The following is a 15,521-nucleotide window of genomic DNA, read 5'->3' on the forward strand; positions in this document are numbered from 1 at the left end:
AACCACACATGTCCCTTTCTGGGCCTGATGCATTACCCAGCACAGTCAATGTGTGTCTTTCCATTAGCTTCAGTAAACTGAACCAAGCTGCCCTCAAACCAGGTCAAAGCTGATGAGTGGGAAGGGCACAGGGTGCTGTGTAGGTTTGAATCTGTGGGTTTGAGGGATTTATGGACTTTGTCCTAGAAGTCATCATAGCCCCTAACACGTCTCCCCTTTCTCCTGTGCCTGCAGGTCCGCAGTGTGCTCTGCCATTTGGTGCCTCAGCAGTTGCCAATGGGGCTGTACTTTGTGAAAACATCCCTGGGGAAGCTCCAAGCATCCAGCAGTGCCAGCTCCTGTGTCGCCAGGGCTTCCACAGTGCCACCCCCAGCACCTCATCCCAGTGCGACACGCGGCAGCGGCGCTGGGTCTCAGCTGCCCCTCTGCTCCAGGCCTGCCAGAGTATGTCTGATCTGATCTGATCTGATCTGCTGTCCTCTGATCTCATCTGATCTGATCTGATCTGCTGGGGTCTGGGGAGGGCTCAGAGCTGTGTAAACAGTGCAAAAATCAGCTTTTATCACACAACAACCCTGTGAATAACAACTGTAGTTATAGGGGAGTGGCCAAGCTGAGGTGCAGGAGATGTGTTCTGTCTTCTGCCATCTTCACCTCTGGCTCTTGGCCGGCCCCTGTGCCAGAAACTGTCCCTCTTGCCTGTAATAATAGAGCTATAAATAGCTATTCAATCTATATGCAGATTTTTCTTGTTAGTTAAAAGATGCTGGCACCATAAGTGATTCTGATGGAACTACTTAGCCCTGGAAGAACAGATGAGTGCCAGATGTTTGAACTTGGCAGAACTCGACTGTTTATTTGCATAATCAAGTCACTGTTACTTCTGCATCTTTTTTGCAGCAGTCTGTTCTTAAGGATTATTGTTGTATTTTTTGGCTGAATTCTGGTATTTTTCAAAACATTTTGCTTTCAAGAAAAAAAAGCACTTTAAATCTTGGAAGAATTGGATGTCCATTCAGAGCTTATGTAATTGGATATTAGTGTTGGCCTTTTCAATTATTTTAAAAAGACATACATTCTGATCAAAATGGCAATTTGTAGCAGTGCTGAACTTTGAGAAATGCAGGTCTTCCTGCCAAATTTGCAGCTACTTTTCACTTCCAGAATAGGTTACACCCATTAATCGGTCTTCAGAATGGGTTAAACTCTTCTATTCCAAATGCAAATATTTTTAAACTTTCAATTTCAGACTGAAACTTTTGTCTGTTTGTGATTGTGTTTGTGAGGTTTCTCTAGCATGTTATGAAATAACTTCCATGTTTGTCTGATGGCAGTGGGCTAACTTTGTACAGACAGAGGGGAGTGTGTGGCAATCTGCTATAAAGTTTATTTAAGCCAAGGACTTCCCCCAGTGATTTGTGTTTGGAATAGAGCATGGTTTTAAGGAGAAAGAAAAATTCCCAGCACTTCAGAAGGTGATTGAACAAACTTCACAGTACTGAAGAATTCACCAAAACACTTAGTAATTTGTTCCAATGGATGATTACCCTCACTCTCAAAAATCATGTTTCCTGTTCTTTATGTACCTATCTAGAGACTGTGGTTAAATCAGCTCTTTAACCAACTCTCTGAGAAACTAAGCAGAGAGAGGGCTTTGTGCCTTGCAGGAAGAAGCAGGAGTTTGTGTCCGTCTGCCATTCTCCTTGGAAGCTCTCCAAGCTTTCTCATGCTCATTTTTGGGGTGAGGGTGAGGAATTGTGCTCCAGCAGTGAACCTGTATGTGAAGCAGGGAGGGTCTGCAGAGGAGCTGAATGAGGGAGAGCTCTGCTGCTTGTCCAGCCTGGTGGGATAAGAGCCAGCTCCACTTGGAGGTGGAATGACAGCATTGCTGTTGTGCTGAACCTGAGATAACAAACCCTCCATATGGCCTGGGATCATTGTTACTCCAGGGGAGACAAGAAATTTGCATTTTCTTTCTTGCTAAAAACTGATTAAATAGATTTTGATTTTCTGACCGATGAGCTCACAGATTTGTCATCAATTTCTGTGATTAGCATCACTTGGGTTTGCTATCAAAAATTCAGAAAGCTCTTGTAAACATCCATGGCAATGCCATTATTCTGCAAATTTATTCTCTCCTAAAACTTACTCCCAGTTAGTTTGACAACCCAGGTTTCAAAAAGCCCACTTACATTAGTATTAATTACTTTCATAATTTAATTCCTTTTTTAATTGAAGTGTTTTCATGATTGCATGTAAGAAAAGTGAAAATCGACAGGTCAATAATTCTTGTCTTTCTGTTTCTTTTCTAAGTATTGGCATAATGTCAGCTTTCATGTGGTTCTCTGGAACTTCCTATTTGCTAAGGCTTATGAAAAAGTATCAGTAATGATCCAGATTGTCCTTATCCTTCTGTGAGCTAGTGCTCCAGTGTAAAATAGCTCTTCAATATTATCTAAGTGTATACTGGGTTTTTTCTCTAATGCACAACATTTATATTTATGAAGCTTGTGTCTTGGTGCTTGTTATTTACTCCTGACAGCTCTACTTCTTTCATTTAAAAGTGGGGAGATGTTTTTAATGCTACATGGGAATGTCAAATCAATGTTGTCTTTTTTCAAAGTAACTCTGAAGGTCAGGTTCCTCATTAGTGGGGTTACTAAATGCCCTCTCTACTTCATTTTCAGAGCTCCAATTATTTCAGACGATTCAAGCTCAAACACACTTTCAACTACGCCTGCCTCCTGAGAAGACATGTAGTTCTGACTACTCTGGATTACTCCAGGCATTCCAGATATTTATTTTAGATGAATTGAAGGCTCGTGGTTTATGTCACCTCCAGGTAATTTAAATTCCTTTTGGTGGATTTTGTTTGTTTGGTTTGTTTTTGTTTTCTTTGGTTGGGTTTTGTGTTGCACTAAAAATAATAATAAATAAATAAAGTGAAACACAACATAAACCTTTGCCTGTTTGAGAAATGTGGAAGAATGGAATATGCCATGAAATCTGTCAGGAGTGGCAGAACTTTCATATGGGTGAGTGGGAAAATAGGTTTAGTCTCACACCACATCATCAGATCAGTTTAGTTCCAGCCATAAAAGTCATATCACACCAGCCCAATATTTGTTAAAAAATTGTTTCAATGGAATAGAATATTTTGACTATTCTTACAGTAAGTATATGGCTTGCTAAAATTATATTTTCTTGCTTCTGTTTTTACAGCCCCTTTTCACAGTGTTACTTCAAGTATAGTACAGTACAAATGAATAGGGCAAGGCAAGAATAAGAAAGTTCTCAGTTTGTCTAACTGTGATTTCACTCAATTCTGAATTCAAGGTGAATGCATTTGGAACAACTGGCTCAGTTTCCATGTGTGATGATTCCACTGTCTATGTTGAGTGTGTGAGTGTGGATCGCCTGGGAGTGAACATCACGTGGAGGACTCAGCTGGAAAACATCCCCACAGCTTCTCTCCCTGACTTACATGATATTGGTAATTTTTCTTTCTCTGATGGTTCTGTGCATCAAACCTGATTTGCTTTTAATCATTTTCCTTCCCTGTCTTTATAACGCTGGTGTTGTGTTTTTGAGCTTTCAGTGTTGATGTATTTTCCCTCTCAGGCTGTGACCACACAGTGGAAAGAAGTTATAATTGAATGTTTCTTTCAGATAGGACATGCAGCTGCCTTAACTAGGATTGCAAATTACTTTATCAGGCATGAGCTGAACTGTCCCAGATGTTAATTTCCATTGGACAAGTCCTCAGTGGTGGATAAGTGTTTATATTCATTGTATTCAGAGAAACACAATTCACACATTGTCAAAAACTCAACTAATTTCTTCCAAGTTATTTTTTTCTCTTTTTTTTCCCTTTTCCCTTCTTTTTCTATTAGTTGCATTACCTTTGACACTAAAGAATGATCCTTACCTCTGGCATCCTAGAGCAACTATACGGAGACCACTGCCTGGCAGATGTTTGCTCTGGTTTCCATTAGAGTTAGGGGTGGTGTAAGGAACTTCTTTCAAAGCAGTCAGTATTTTCCTTCAATATAAAATATATTAAAAATATATCCCAAGTTCAAATGCCCTCTGTGGGCATATCAAGGATAGTGGCCTGTATCAAGAATAATGTGGCCAGCAGGACCAGGGCAGTGATTGACCCCCATACTCAGCACTGGTGAAGCCACACCTCGAATCTTGTGTTCATTTTTGGATGCCTCACTTCAAAAATGATGTTGAGGTTCTAGAGCATGTCCAGAAAAGGGCAATGGATCTGGAGAAGAGTCTGGAGCTCAAGTCTGATGTGAAGCAGTTGAAGGAGCTGGGGCTGTTTAGCCTGGAGAAAAGGGGAGATCTTATTGCTCTCTACAGCTGCCTGAAAGGAGGTGTGAGTCATTCCCTTTTCCCAGGTCTCAAGTGACAGGACAAGAGAAAATGGGCTCAGGTAGTCCCAGGGGAGGTTCAGATTAGATATTAGAAGTTTTTAAATTGAGAGAATGGTCAGGTATTAGAATAAACTGGCCAGGCAAGTGGTGGAGTCACTGTCTCTGCCAGTGTTCAAGGGGCATCTGGATGTGTCACTTGAGGATGTCATTTAGGGGTGATTATGGTGCTACTGGGTTGGTGGTTGGACTAGATTATCTTGAAGGTCTCTCCCAACCTTGGTGATTCTGTGTGACCTTGCCTCCAGTTTTACTGCTTTGGAAAGCACTAAAAAGAAATAGCTCTGTCTGCATGTGTTCTTTCTTCTAACTTTGGGTCTTGGAGATATGTGTCCTACAGCAATTTTGCTTGACCAGAACTGAATCAAAATCCTTCAAGACACAGATGGCAGCTGCAATGGTCCTGTAGCTCCTGGCTCTACAGTTCGATATTGTTTACATCCATCCAGTTGTTCCATATTGTAAGGGAATCACAAAACACAGAATGATAGAATGGTTTGGCTTGGAAGGGACCTTTAAAGGTCATCTAGTCCAACACCTCTGCCGTGGGCAGGGACATCTTCAACTCAGTCAGGTTCCTTAGAGTCCCTTCCAATCTGTCCTTGAACATTTGCAGGGGTAGGGCATCTACTGCCTCTCTGGGCAAGTGTTTCACCACCATCACTATAAAAAAACTTCTTCCTTTCATCTAATCTAAATTATATCTAATCTCAATTATATCTTATCTAATATTCCATTGCCCCTGGGAATATTCAAGCAGTTTGCAGAAAGTGAATCAAAGTATAAGTGTGTTTGGTTTTATATTCAACTTTTCTTTTGAAAGTGTTCCTCTTTAAGGGAATTACCTTTTTGACCCTCTCCACACTAAAAATTCCCTGTAGTACAAAAATAGCTTTTTGAGGGAATGATTGTGTGGTTTCAGAAGAAGCAGAGCAGAACCTGCTCTCTTTGTATGGCCATGGTACCATCATGTCCCATTAAGTTCCAACTTCCATTACCTGCTACGGCAGCTTTGGGGCCTTCTGTTCGAGGTGGTTTTGGGTATATTTAAACAGAGTAAAGTAAGACTGTAATTTTATAGATGCTGTACAGATTAATTATGGTCTGCTGTTTGTTAACATGCTTGTATTTCTGCATCTGCCTCTGTTTTTAACTTCAAACCATCTGTTTGTGGTTATCCATTCCTGTACTACAGAAATGTCTTTCATGCTATTTTGTTGTATTTTTTTTCCCTCTTTAGAAAATGCAATTGTTGGGGAAAATCTTATTGGAGCATTTATAAAAGAGATTAAGGATGGTGTTTTTCTGCTGCATTTGGATTCCAAGCAGTTCCTAGCAGATTCTGTCATTGATTTTCCCCGGGATGAAGAGTTTGATCTGTCTCCCCGTGTGCAGCTCGGATGTAGAAGCGGGTTTAGAAGAATTTCATCTCCTGGGAAAGCAGGCCCTAATTCACAAGGATGTGGTAGGTCTCATTGTTAGCTTTCCATTCTTAGATGTTGTCAGGAATCAGTATAAAGCTGAAATTAGAAAGTTATCAGTGAACTTGTGTTTAAGGTTCATATTTGAAAGGTGTGAGGCACCAATGTGAATGGGAGAGATGGGAATTACTGCTTTGCTTACTGTTCCTTCCTTGTGTTGAACCAATGATTTGGAAATAGGCATCATGGCACTGACATTGTATAAAAAGTTCTATAAACATTTTTGAGATTTTTGTAAACATTTTAGATCTGTCTGGTAATAGAAGGTCATTCTGTAATGCACATGATCCTTAATAAGAGGATTTCACAAAGATAATGTAACCAGAGCTTCAGATAATGATCCATTACCTGGAATAGAAACCTAGAGGCAGAAATGCCAAAAGTCCTGAGATTGTGAATTCCTGGGCCAAGTCCAGCCAGCTCAGATGGAAGCTTTCCTTGATGCTGGCCAGCACCCAGACCTAACTGCACGTCTGCCCTCTTTTCTTCTCCCTTCCTTCTGTTTTGTCTGCTTCCCTGGAACAGGCTGCCTTTCTGCCAGCATCCTGCTTAGGGCTGCCAAACCAACCTTTTCTGCAGCTCTCCGTGGCTGTGCCAACCTGTCCTTGGTACCAGGCCATGCTGCCAAAGTGCCTTTGCCTTACCAGCCCCACTCTTGTTTCTATCAACACCAACCCTCCTTCAGATCCTGGCTGTTCCTGTTGGCCAACCGTCCTCAATGAGCCCATGTCTCATTTATGCCACTTTGGGATGTATTCACCATCTCTAGCCTTTTTAAATCTAGGGAACAGAGGGGAGAGGTACCACTTGTAGATATGAGATAACAGAGGCGGGTTTTGGATGAGTTTTCTAATGGGAATGTTTTCAGTTATTCATCACTTCAGTGCTGTGAAGCACATCAGAATATGTGAAAAAAACTTATCTCCCTGCTTGGTGTGGTGTTTCTGTTTAAGTTCAGAGTTTCCTATGCCTGGGTAAGGTAATCAAGTGCTAAACGCTTTTGAACTGCTGCAGTTTCCAGCCTGGACCTTTAAGGGTAAATTGTCTGCAGGTTCAATTCCTCTCCACAGTCTGAAACACTTTGGATTTGGGTTATTTAAACACATGCAGAAAAAGATATTAATTCCTACTGAGTCCAGAGTCCATGGCAACTTGCTGCTACCTAACAAGATATAGTCTTGTATTGCTTAAAGCTATCATTATTTTTTAAGTAGAATCCATCACCTAGAGCAGAACTTACAAAGAATTGGATCTTTCTGCGTAGTCCTGCCTGCCAGGCATAAAGGCCTCTAGGAAGCAGTGAATTAACTTGCCTTGTGAGTTAATTCATACCTATTTGAACCAGCTACCTGTGGGAAATGTCACTCAGTAAAACAAACATCATAGATATGTGGAAAGGAGAGAGTTTCTGCTCCAGTCTTTGTCAGAGATTTCATTCTCTGAGCTGTCATAGTGTACCTGCTGTTGGACACTAGTTTGTGTTGCAGGACTGCATATTTTGTTCTGAACAGAATAGGGACAATTAGTAAGAAGCAACACCTGTGACAGCAGAAAACAAAATTTTGTGGGGGTGGTGGAGATTCTTTAGTCTCTTCTCTTTCCTGTTCTGGCTTGTTCTTCAAATACAAATTGTGTTTTCAAATCCTGATCCTTTTGATTTGTTTGGTTTTATTTCATTGTCAATGTCATTGCTTTTCCTTCAGGAAACTCAGTAGCAACGGGTTTCTGGTGTTCTCAATAAGCTTAATATATTCATTAATATATGAACATGGAAATTACAGGGATCTTCCTCTTTGTCTCTTGTATTTTCCTTACAGTAGTCTGTTTATTTGCATCTATTGTTGTGTTGTTTCATGTTTTCCTACCTGTCAAATGGGTAACATTTATCAATGTTAATTTTTCTTATATGACATTTTTTCTTAGTTTCAGCCTTACACTGAGTAATGTTATGTCACAGGTATCTATGAATACAATTCCTTAAGAGCTGGGGGCAACAGTATTATTTTAACTAAATTTTAATAGTAGAAAAGACACTTTCTTTTGCTAATGTATGAGTTAAAACTAAGAGAGCTAGAAACTGTCCAGGGAGACTTTAGGAGCATAACCCTTCTCCCCCATTTATTTCAGGAAAAAAACTAAAGGCTGTTTGTAAATTAACTTAGTCTTCTGCTGGTTATTTTTATTTAAAAACCATTTATTAAAAACATTTTTATTAAACCTTTTTATTTAAGAACCATTATTATGCTGGGTCTTTTTAATTAAAATGCTTGATGATTCTATTAGATTTGCTTTAAACATAATATAACCTAAGTGAAAGGGCTAGATTTATAGCTAATTGACTGCTGAAGACTTAATTTCTAATAATCTATATCAAGAATCTGATATCTCAAAGTTTTCCAGTATCCCTGGAGGGAAGCAGGAGCAGGGCAAGCATTGGGCAATGATCAGCTGGGACAGTTTTTGAACTTGCTCAGTGCAGTGAGAGCTGAGGCTTTAGTGAAGGGCAGTATCCCTGTGGAATCACTTCAGTGAGCTGCTCCTCAGCCTGGATTTTGCAGCTTGTTCCCCTGGTACACAGAAGCCCAAGTCCAGTTAGAAATGAGACCAGGTTCCAAATTTCATGGGCAGGAGCAAGGGATTAAATTTATTTGGTTTTTTTTTGTTTGGTTTTTTTTTGTTTGTTTGGGTTTTTTTGTTTGTTTGTTTGGGGTTTTTTTTTTTTTTTTTTTCCTGTTTTAGGCTTACAAAGTTTGGTCCCACTGGTAACACTTAGCTCTGTTGTTTTGGTTGAAAGTTGTTCTCTAGTTTCTTATGTTGTTAAAATGTATTAATTTTCATGCTTGAAAGAAGTACAATATAGTGGTTTGTCTCACTTTTAGGGTCAAACTGGACCTACATTTGACTGTATCAACATGGCCTGTAGCTGAACTGATAGGTCCCTGCAGGAGTTAATGAGTCTAGAAAATTACATTCTGCATCAACATTTTTTACTGTTCTTTGTACCCTTTTGTCAATCCAACATGTGAAATGAAAGGCAATTTTTCCTGCTCAAAATGTGATAAGAAACACAGATGTTTCTTTCACCTTGTGACTAAAACTTCAAAAAAAAGCGGAATGCTTTGAAAAGCCTAATTTGTTTCTTTTTAAACTTTAATTGCTTAATTTGCCTCTTCATTCATTGCATTTTGTCTTCAATTTAGGTGTGGATTTCTCACCTCACTTTAATTTCTACTGCTGTTCAATGAGTATTATGCTTTTTGCATGTGTGGCAAATTGTCTTTAAAACATATCAGACACTTGTGTATTAGATGATGGGTTTTCAAAAGGAGAATTCTGACTGATCCGGGATTGTTTTCATTCTGTAATTGATTTTAGATATGTGTTTTACCCAGAGTAATTGCCTTGATGTATACTAGGAGGAAAATTTTAGTCTCACAGTTGAATCCTCCCAGACCTTCCCACTGGACTATTTACAGATGATGAAGGAAGATATGATCATTTTCCTACTAGCTGTCTTTTTAGTCTGTTATAATTTAGCTAGTCCCATGAGTTAAATTCATTTACATTCTGGTGTGTTGGCCAGAACAGCAATTCATCGCATGGGTTGTAGTGAGCATGGCCAATATTCCATTCCTGTTTCTCTCTCATGGTAGCTTAAACTTCTGTCAGCATGCAGGGCAAGAACAGAAATGAGGTTTTGCACCTTGTCAAAGTCCCAAAATATACACTTGATAGTGTTTTGAAGGAAATCTACATCTGGGAAGCAGCTGTGAAATAACAAGCAGGGGTATTGTCCTGCAAATATGTCTGTGACTCTTCTGCTTTAATGTTCATTTGAATGCTCTGGAGGGAAAGACAGTATTCCATGATATCCCAGGAGACAAAGAATTTTCTCTGTAATATGCAACAGGTGAGCTGGAAGTATTGTTCCTGAATTGTTTTGAAAATTATATAGATACAGACTAAGAACATCACTGAGAGCACCTTTTTGTTTTGCGTTTGGGTTGTCATGTGCACAGCTAGTGGCTTTTAATCCAGCCCTTACTGTTTAGTTTGGAAGTGCTGAACAAAAATTTCTTTACCAGGAATTCTGAATAAAAGTGTTACCATATGGTGGATTTCTGTATGATGGTTTTGGAGTTTCTGCTCCTCAGAACCTTCCTGTTTCTGTTTGTAGTGTTAGAAGTTACTCTTTTTTTGTAGCTTGTCTTCCTTTGTTTTCTTTCACAACTAATCCACCTGTAATATCTTATTCCAAATGGATTTGACAGTTGGGAATCAGGCTTGGACTTGGCATTTCCAAAGAGCTTCATGTGCTCTAATTCAAGAAGAGATTTTGGGTGATCTGAGAAAACATATCACAGCCTATATTCCTGTCATTGATCACTTTGATGATCACTTGAATAGTGTTTACTGTGTTACACCACTTAGAAATACATATATGAAGAGCTTGAGGCCTATGGCAAATCTATCAGCATTATATATTATATATAATTATATATTTATTATATATATTCATATATTTATATTTATGCATTTTATGTATATATACACACCCACACATGTGTGCAAATGCCAGAAGTGGTTGAATTCCAAAGGAGTAATAAGGTGATTGTTCTCTTTGCAGTTGTTTGTCCTCCAGGCAGTTATTTCCAGAACAATGAATGCATTCCCTGCCCTCTTGGCTACTATCAGTATCAGACAGGACATTCCTTCTGTATCAAGTGTCCTGTGGGCAAAACTACCAACTCCTATGGGGCAATCACTGCTGATCACTGTAAGTTGAACTCATTTTTTTACATATCCTTTATTTTCTGGCTTCAAATATCGAATGATTTCTTTTTATTCATCTCTAAGTTTTTTTTTTTTAAATTAATCCTCCCTCTGGGGGTTTTTGGATGGATATGATCCCTTCTGCATACATTCAAAAGCATTTTACAAAGTACAAATTGTCTGGTTTTTTGACCAAAAATGCATGAGAAACAAGTGGTCAGTCTCATCCAGGATGTTGTGGTTCCTCCAGACATGTTCATTGTCGTCTGGAATGATATCTGGGTGTTCAGTATCAGTAAGAAACTTCTTTTGAATTGATTGTCATTTCCATGAACACTAAAAGAGTCTTGTTTTGTGCAGTTCTTTCCCCTTCAAATACAAACACTTCTCACAAAGCAACTATTGAAATGTTCACTAATGCTGGTGAATTCAGCTTAAATTATGTTTTTTTTCATGCCGTTTTATACAGAAAACCAGTTATTAGGTACAAATTGTTTTGTCTACAGAATTATATAAAATAAGATATAAATAAGAGTAACAAAATTGGGCTTCTTGGGAAGTGTCATTGAGTATATGGTCTACTTTGTTCTCTTTTAACCTATTTGTTCTCTTAGATGGGATAAACCTCTCATTTTTATTGTAATGTACCCCAACAACAATTAGCTTTTGCCTACGGTTGTCATTCTTCTTTTCCATGTGTGTTCCCAGGGTAGGTATTGGATTTGTGTCCTTAAGAGTTTTCTCCTTAGGGTTTAGAAATTTCCATTTGCAATTTTTTTACTAAACCTGTTCTCTGCCTGGTTTCCACTTTATATTTGTGCTGCTCCTCAATGCCAGCCCTCTCCAAAAGGCCAGGCTACACACTACCTTCCTCCTTTCTTTCAGTCCTGCTGTCTCCTTGCAGAGTCTGAAGAGTTTTTCTGAATTTATTGGTGTGATAGCTCTTCTTGTTGCTCACAACATTCCACAGATCCACTGCAGAAGTCACTGAACAAACCTGGATGAAAGTACAGCTCATTCTCCTCACTTTGCTTTACAGTACTGGAAATACAGCAAACAGAGATTTGACGCATGACAGAGAATCCAAAAAAATGTTTGAAACACAAATTGAAGTAGCAACAAAGCAGTGAGACTACCATGCCTCAGAGTGTGCAAATACTGTGCAAATCTTTGCTTAATTTTCAGTGAAGTCTCTGCTGTGCTCGGGAGACTTTTGTCCCACAGCTCTGAAACCTTGTCCTACTGCATTGGCAGGACCAGTGGCTGCACAGGAGGTTCCCTCTGAACATCAGCAAATGGGTTTTGCTGTGAGGACAACCAAGGAGGCTGTGGAGTCCTTGGAGATGGGTGAAAGCCATCTGGACAGGGTCCTGCACAGCCAGCTCTTGGTGGCCCTGCCTGAGCAGGGGGCTCTGACATTACAACCTCCAGCCTCAGAGCTCTGTGAAACCCAGTGTCAACATTATCAAAGAGTCTTTTTTCCTTCCCCTGCTCCTTTTCACCAGGTGTCACCCCCTGCCAGAGCAGAGAGCAGGGCCTGCAGTGTGATGAAGATGGCCAGTACAGACCTTCCCAGCTGGACCCTGCCACCAAGAAATCCCTCTGTGTGGACAGCTCTGGGGCAGCCCTGGGCTGGACTGAAACAGAGGATCTCCTGACAGATGAGCAGTGCTTGGGTAAGTGGCAGAAGGATATTTTGGATATGCTGTGACCCCTCAGAGGTGAAGCTTCCTCATGAAGAGCACTCCAAAGTTTATAGGGATTCACTATCCCATAGTTATTCACTTTCTCATACTTGTGGCCTCTGTCTTAAGCCACATTCCTCCTTCGTTTTGCATTTCTTGATTACAAATACAAATTGTGTTTTCACAATTTGGGAAGTTGACTGGGGAAGTTTTTTCTGGTAAGGGAAGAGAGAGAAGCAGGTTTCCTGCACTCTCAGATGGCTGCCAGCTTTTGATGTGTGTTGACCTTGTGCTTTCTGCTTGAAAACCCAAAAGAATAATGAGAGCGCTAATGAGAAGAAGCAGAATTATTAATTTCTTTGTAAAATTATCCCTCAGCTGTGTATTCATGGGAAATAGAATATTTTCAGCAATGACCTCACAGCCATAACATAGCATCACCCTCTGGGCCCCTGCTGTAAGGTATCTGACTTGGGGAACCCATCCTAGCAGGCTGGAAGAGGTTACTTCTGCCTGAATACAGCTGCAAAATGCTGGTTTTCAAGGATGAAAAACTTGAAAAAACAAAGAAAGTAATCTATCAAACAGTCCCCAGAATGCCTGCAGTAAGGTCTAATTACACCTCTCAGCCTCAAAGCTCTTGCTTTTTCCCAGAAGTTTTTAAATGCTCATCATATGGTTGGTATTGAATTTAATGGAATATTCTGTTTAGAAACTGATGTGATGGTGTGCTTTGAATTAGACAATGTCTTATGACAAGTGTGATCAGTGGAAGGAGTGTGAAAAGTAAAATCCTCAGTTGTGAAGAGGTTGCAAAACTATCTTCAGTTAAAATAACTTTTTTTTCCTCTGAGCATACTCGGAGACTGATCACAGTTATGAACACGAGGTGAAAGCCTCTGTTGCTCTCAGTCATGGGGTTGGGATGTTTCTCTGCAGAGACGACTCAAGATCTTAATTCTCCTGTTAGCATGAGCCTTTCTGCTTGGGCATTTCTGACTCTCTGCAGGATGGAGCAGTTGTAGATATTTGTGCTTCGTTTTGTGCGTCATACTAGAAGATGTCACTAAGTCAAATATTTTTGACTGTTGAAAATTCACCTATGACTGTTTATAAACACAGTGACAATGTACTATGGAATCACAGAATGGCTTGGGTTGTGAGGGATCTTAAAGATCCTCTACTTCCAAGCCCCTGCCATGGGCAGGGTGAGCTGTGCTCTCTCAAATGTGCTGGTGTGTGATGGTGTTCACAGGGGTCCCAGGACGAGGGAAGAGATGAGAATCTTGACTCCATGTTTCAGAAGGCTGATTTATTATTTTATGATATATCTTATATTAAAAGAAAATTATATATCAAAACTACACTAAAAGAATAGAAGAAAGAATTTCATCAGAAGGCTAGCAAAGAATAGAAAGGAATGATTATAAAATCTTGTGACTGACCAGAGAGTCCCAGACAGATGGACAGTGATTGGCCATTAATTGAAAACAACCACATGAGACCAACCAAAGATGCACCTGTTGCATTCCACAGCAGCAGATAATTATTGTTTGCATTTTGTTTCTGAGGCCTCTCAGCTTCTCAGGAGAAAAATCCTAGCAAAAGGATTTTTCATAAAATATGCCTATGTCACTGGTGCATCAACCTGTGGGCAGACTGTGCCCAATCCCATGGTAACACAGGTAGCAGCAGCCTCAGAAGGGTGGTGGTGGCACTGTGTGTCCTCTCACCAGCCTGTAACCCTCTGCAGGGCACAGACAGGACCAAAACCTCTGGAGCCTGGAGCCTCACCCCATTTAGTGACCTTTGGGGTTTGCATCTCTAGACCCCATGAGCTTTTCCCAGTGTGTGAACAGTGCTGCTTGTCAGACTCCTCACACACGGGCAGGTCCAGTGCAGAGGGAGCAGATGAAAGGGTTTGGTCAGTAAAGTGACAGATGTGAAAAGTGGAATGGAGGAGTAATAAAGCAGCATGTAGGACATACTGGACTGGATATAGCCTTGGGGCTGAAGTCAGTGGATGTGTTGGGGAGTTTTCTCTTTTCACAAACAGAACGGGACTGCTGGAATACACTCCTTGAGCTTTTATTGCAGCAGCAGCCTCATTACATGGTTGAGACAATAGAAAGATGACAAAAGCTCACTTACTGCTAGCAACAGCTAAAGATTTCTTTGTTACAGAGCATTCTAAAAACTTTCTAGCCAATAGCATATTGCTAAAGCTTACAGACAGTTGTTTTAGCCAGTCGCTAGAAGCACATGTACACCTTCTTCACACAATGCTTGCTTGTCTGCTTTCTGTTAACAATACACAATATTTCATTATTAAGCTTAAAACCTTCTACTGTCTTGCTAAGCATATTTTTCTGCAGTCTTAAGGTGTCTCTTAGCCAAGCCAAAAACTCAAGCTATTGTTTCATGTCTTGCTTTCTGCGCTATTTTATGTAACTTTTTCTACTTTCAGACTTTGCAGCTGCAGCTAGTTCTAATTTCTCTGTTCGGTCTGTTTCTAGGGCCTGCTTTTCTGAGCTTTCTGAAAATCTTCTTACCTTTACTATTTCTCACAGTTGAGATCAGGCTGTTGTGTTTCTGGGTTTCCTGTCTAACCAAGTGCTGCTGGAGCTGGCTCTTGTTTCTGTGACTGATTTAGAGAAAGTTTGTTCCCTCTTTGACTCAATAGTTGGTTCAATGCCATGAACAAGTAATGAGAGATGGCAGGTCTGCTGCTGCAACAGAAGCCTCACTGGAAAGTAAAATCTCAGCCCACTCCTGGCTAACTGGTTTTTAAAACATCTTGTGACACTTTTTATTTCAAAGCAGAAATTCTATCCTCACACCAGCTGTCTCCTGCATTATCTGTGAGGCTATGGTACATAATTTAATGAGCAAGCTCTTTACCCACAGAATTCTTCAAGTTTAATTTCTGCCTAAAGTCTTTATCTGTTTGCAGCATGGGAACTGATAATACTACTTGGTTGGGGTTTTTGTTGTCTTTTTTTTAGTGCTCAGAAAATTTGAAAGAGTTCCTGCCTCCAACCTGATTTATGGATCAGAAGAAGCTCAAATTCTCCAGTCTCAGTCATATGGGGGAGACCTGCAAAGTACATATTTTCAGTGCATTTCAGGTGAGAAAACAG

The 15,521-nt window shown here is 40.1% G+C and overlaps 1 protein-coding gene across 1 annotated transcript in view; it reads left to right on the forward strand.

The window, feature by feature from the left end:
* The window catches only part of TG (thyroglobulin), a 155,150-nt gene that overhangs the window by 30,001 nt on the left and 109,628 nt on the right, over window positions 1-15,521 (forward strand). The window contains exons 19-25 of the mRNA XM_031060887.1: window positions 235-444; window positions 2,688-2,842; window positions 3,337-3,493; window positions 5,683-5,907; window positions 10,551-10,700; window positions 12,202-12,372; window positions 15,387-15,485. Coding sequence (XP_030916747.1) covers window positions 235-444; window positions 2,688-2,842; window positions 3,337-3,493; window positions 5,683-5,907; window positions 10,551-10,700; window positions 12,202-12,372; window positions 15,387-15,485 — 1,167 coding nt within the window. The remainder of the gene's footprint in view (window positions 1-234; window positions 445-2,687; window positions 2,843-3,336; window positions 3,494-5,682; window positions 5,908-10,550; window positions 10,701-12,201; window positions 12,373-15,386; window positions 15,486-15,521) is intronic.

Source organism: Geospiza fortis, unplaced genomic scaffold (genome assembly GCF_000277835.1).
Source record: "Geospiza fortis unplaced genomic scaffold, GeoFor_1.0 scaffold94, whole genome shotgun sequence".
In the NCBI taxonomy this organism is placed as follows: Eukaryota; Metazoa; Chordata; class Aves; order Passeriformes; family Thraupidae; genus Geospiza; species Geospiza fortis.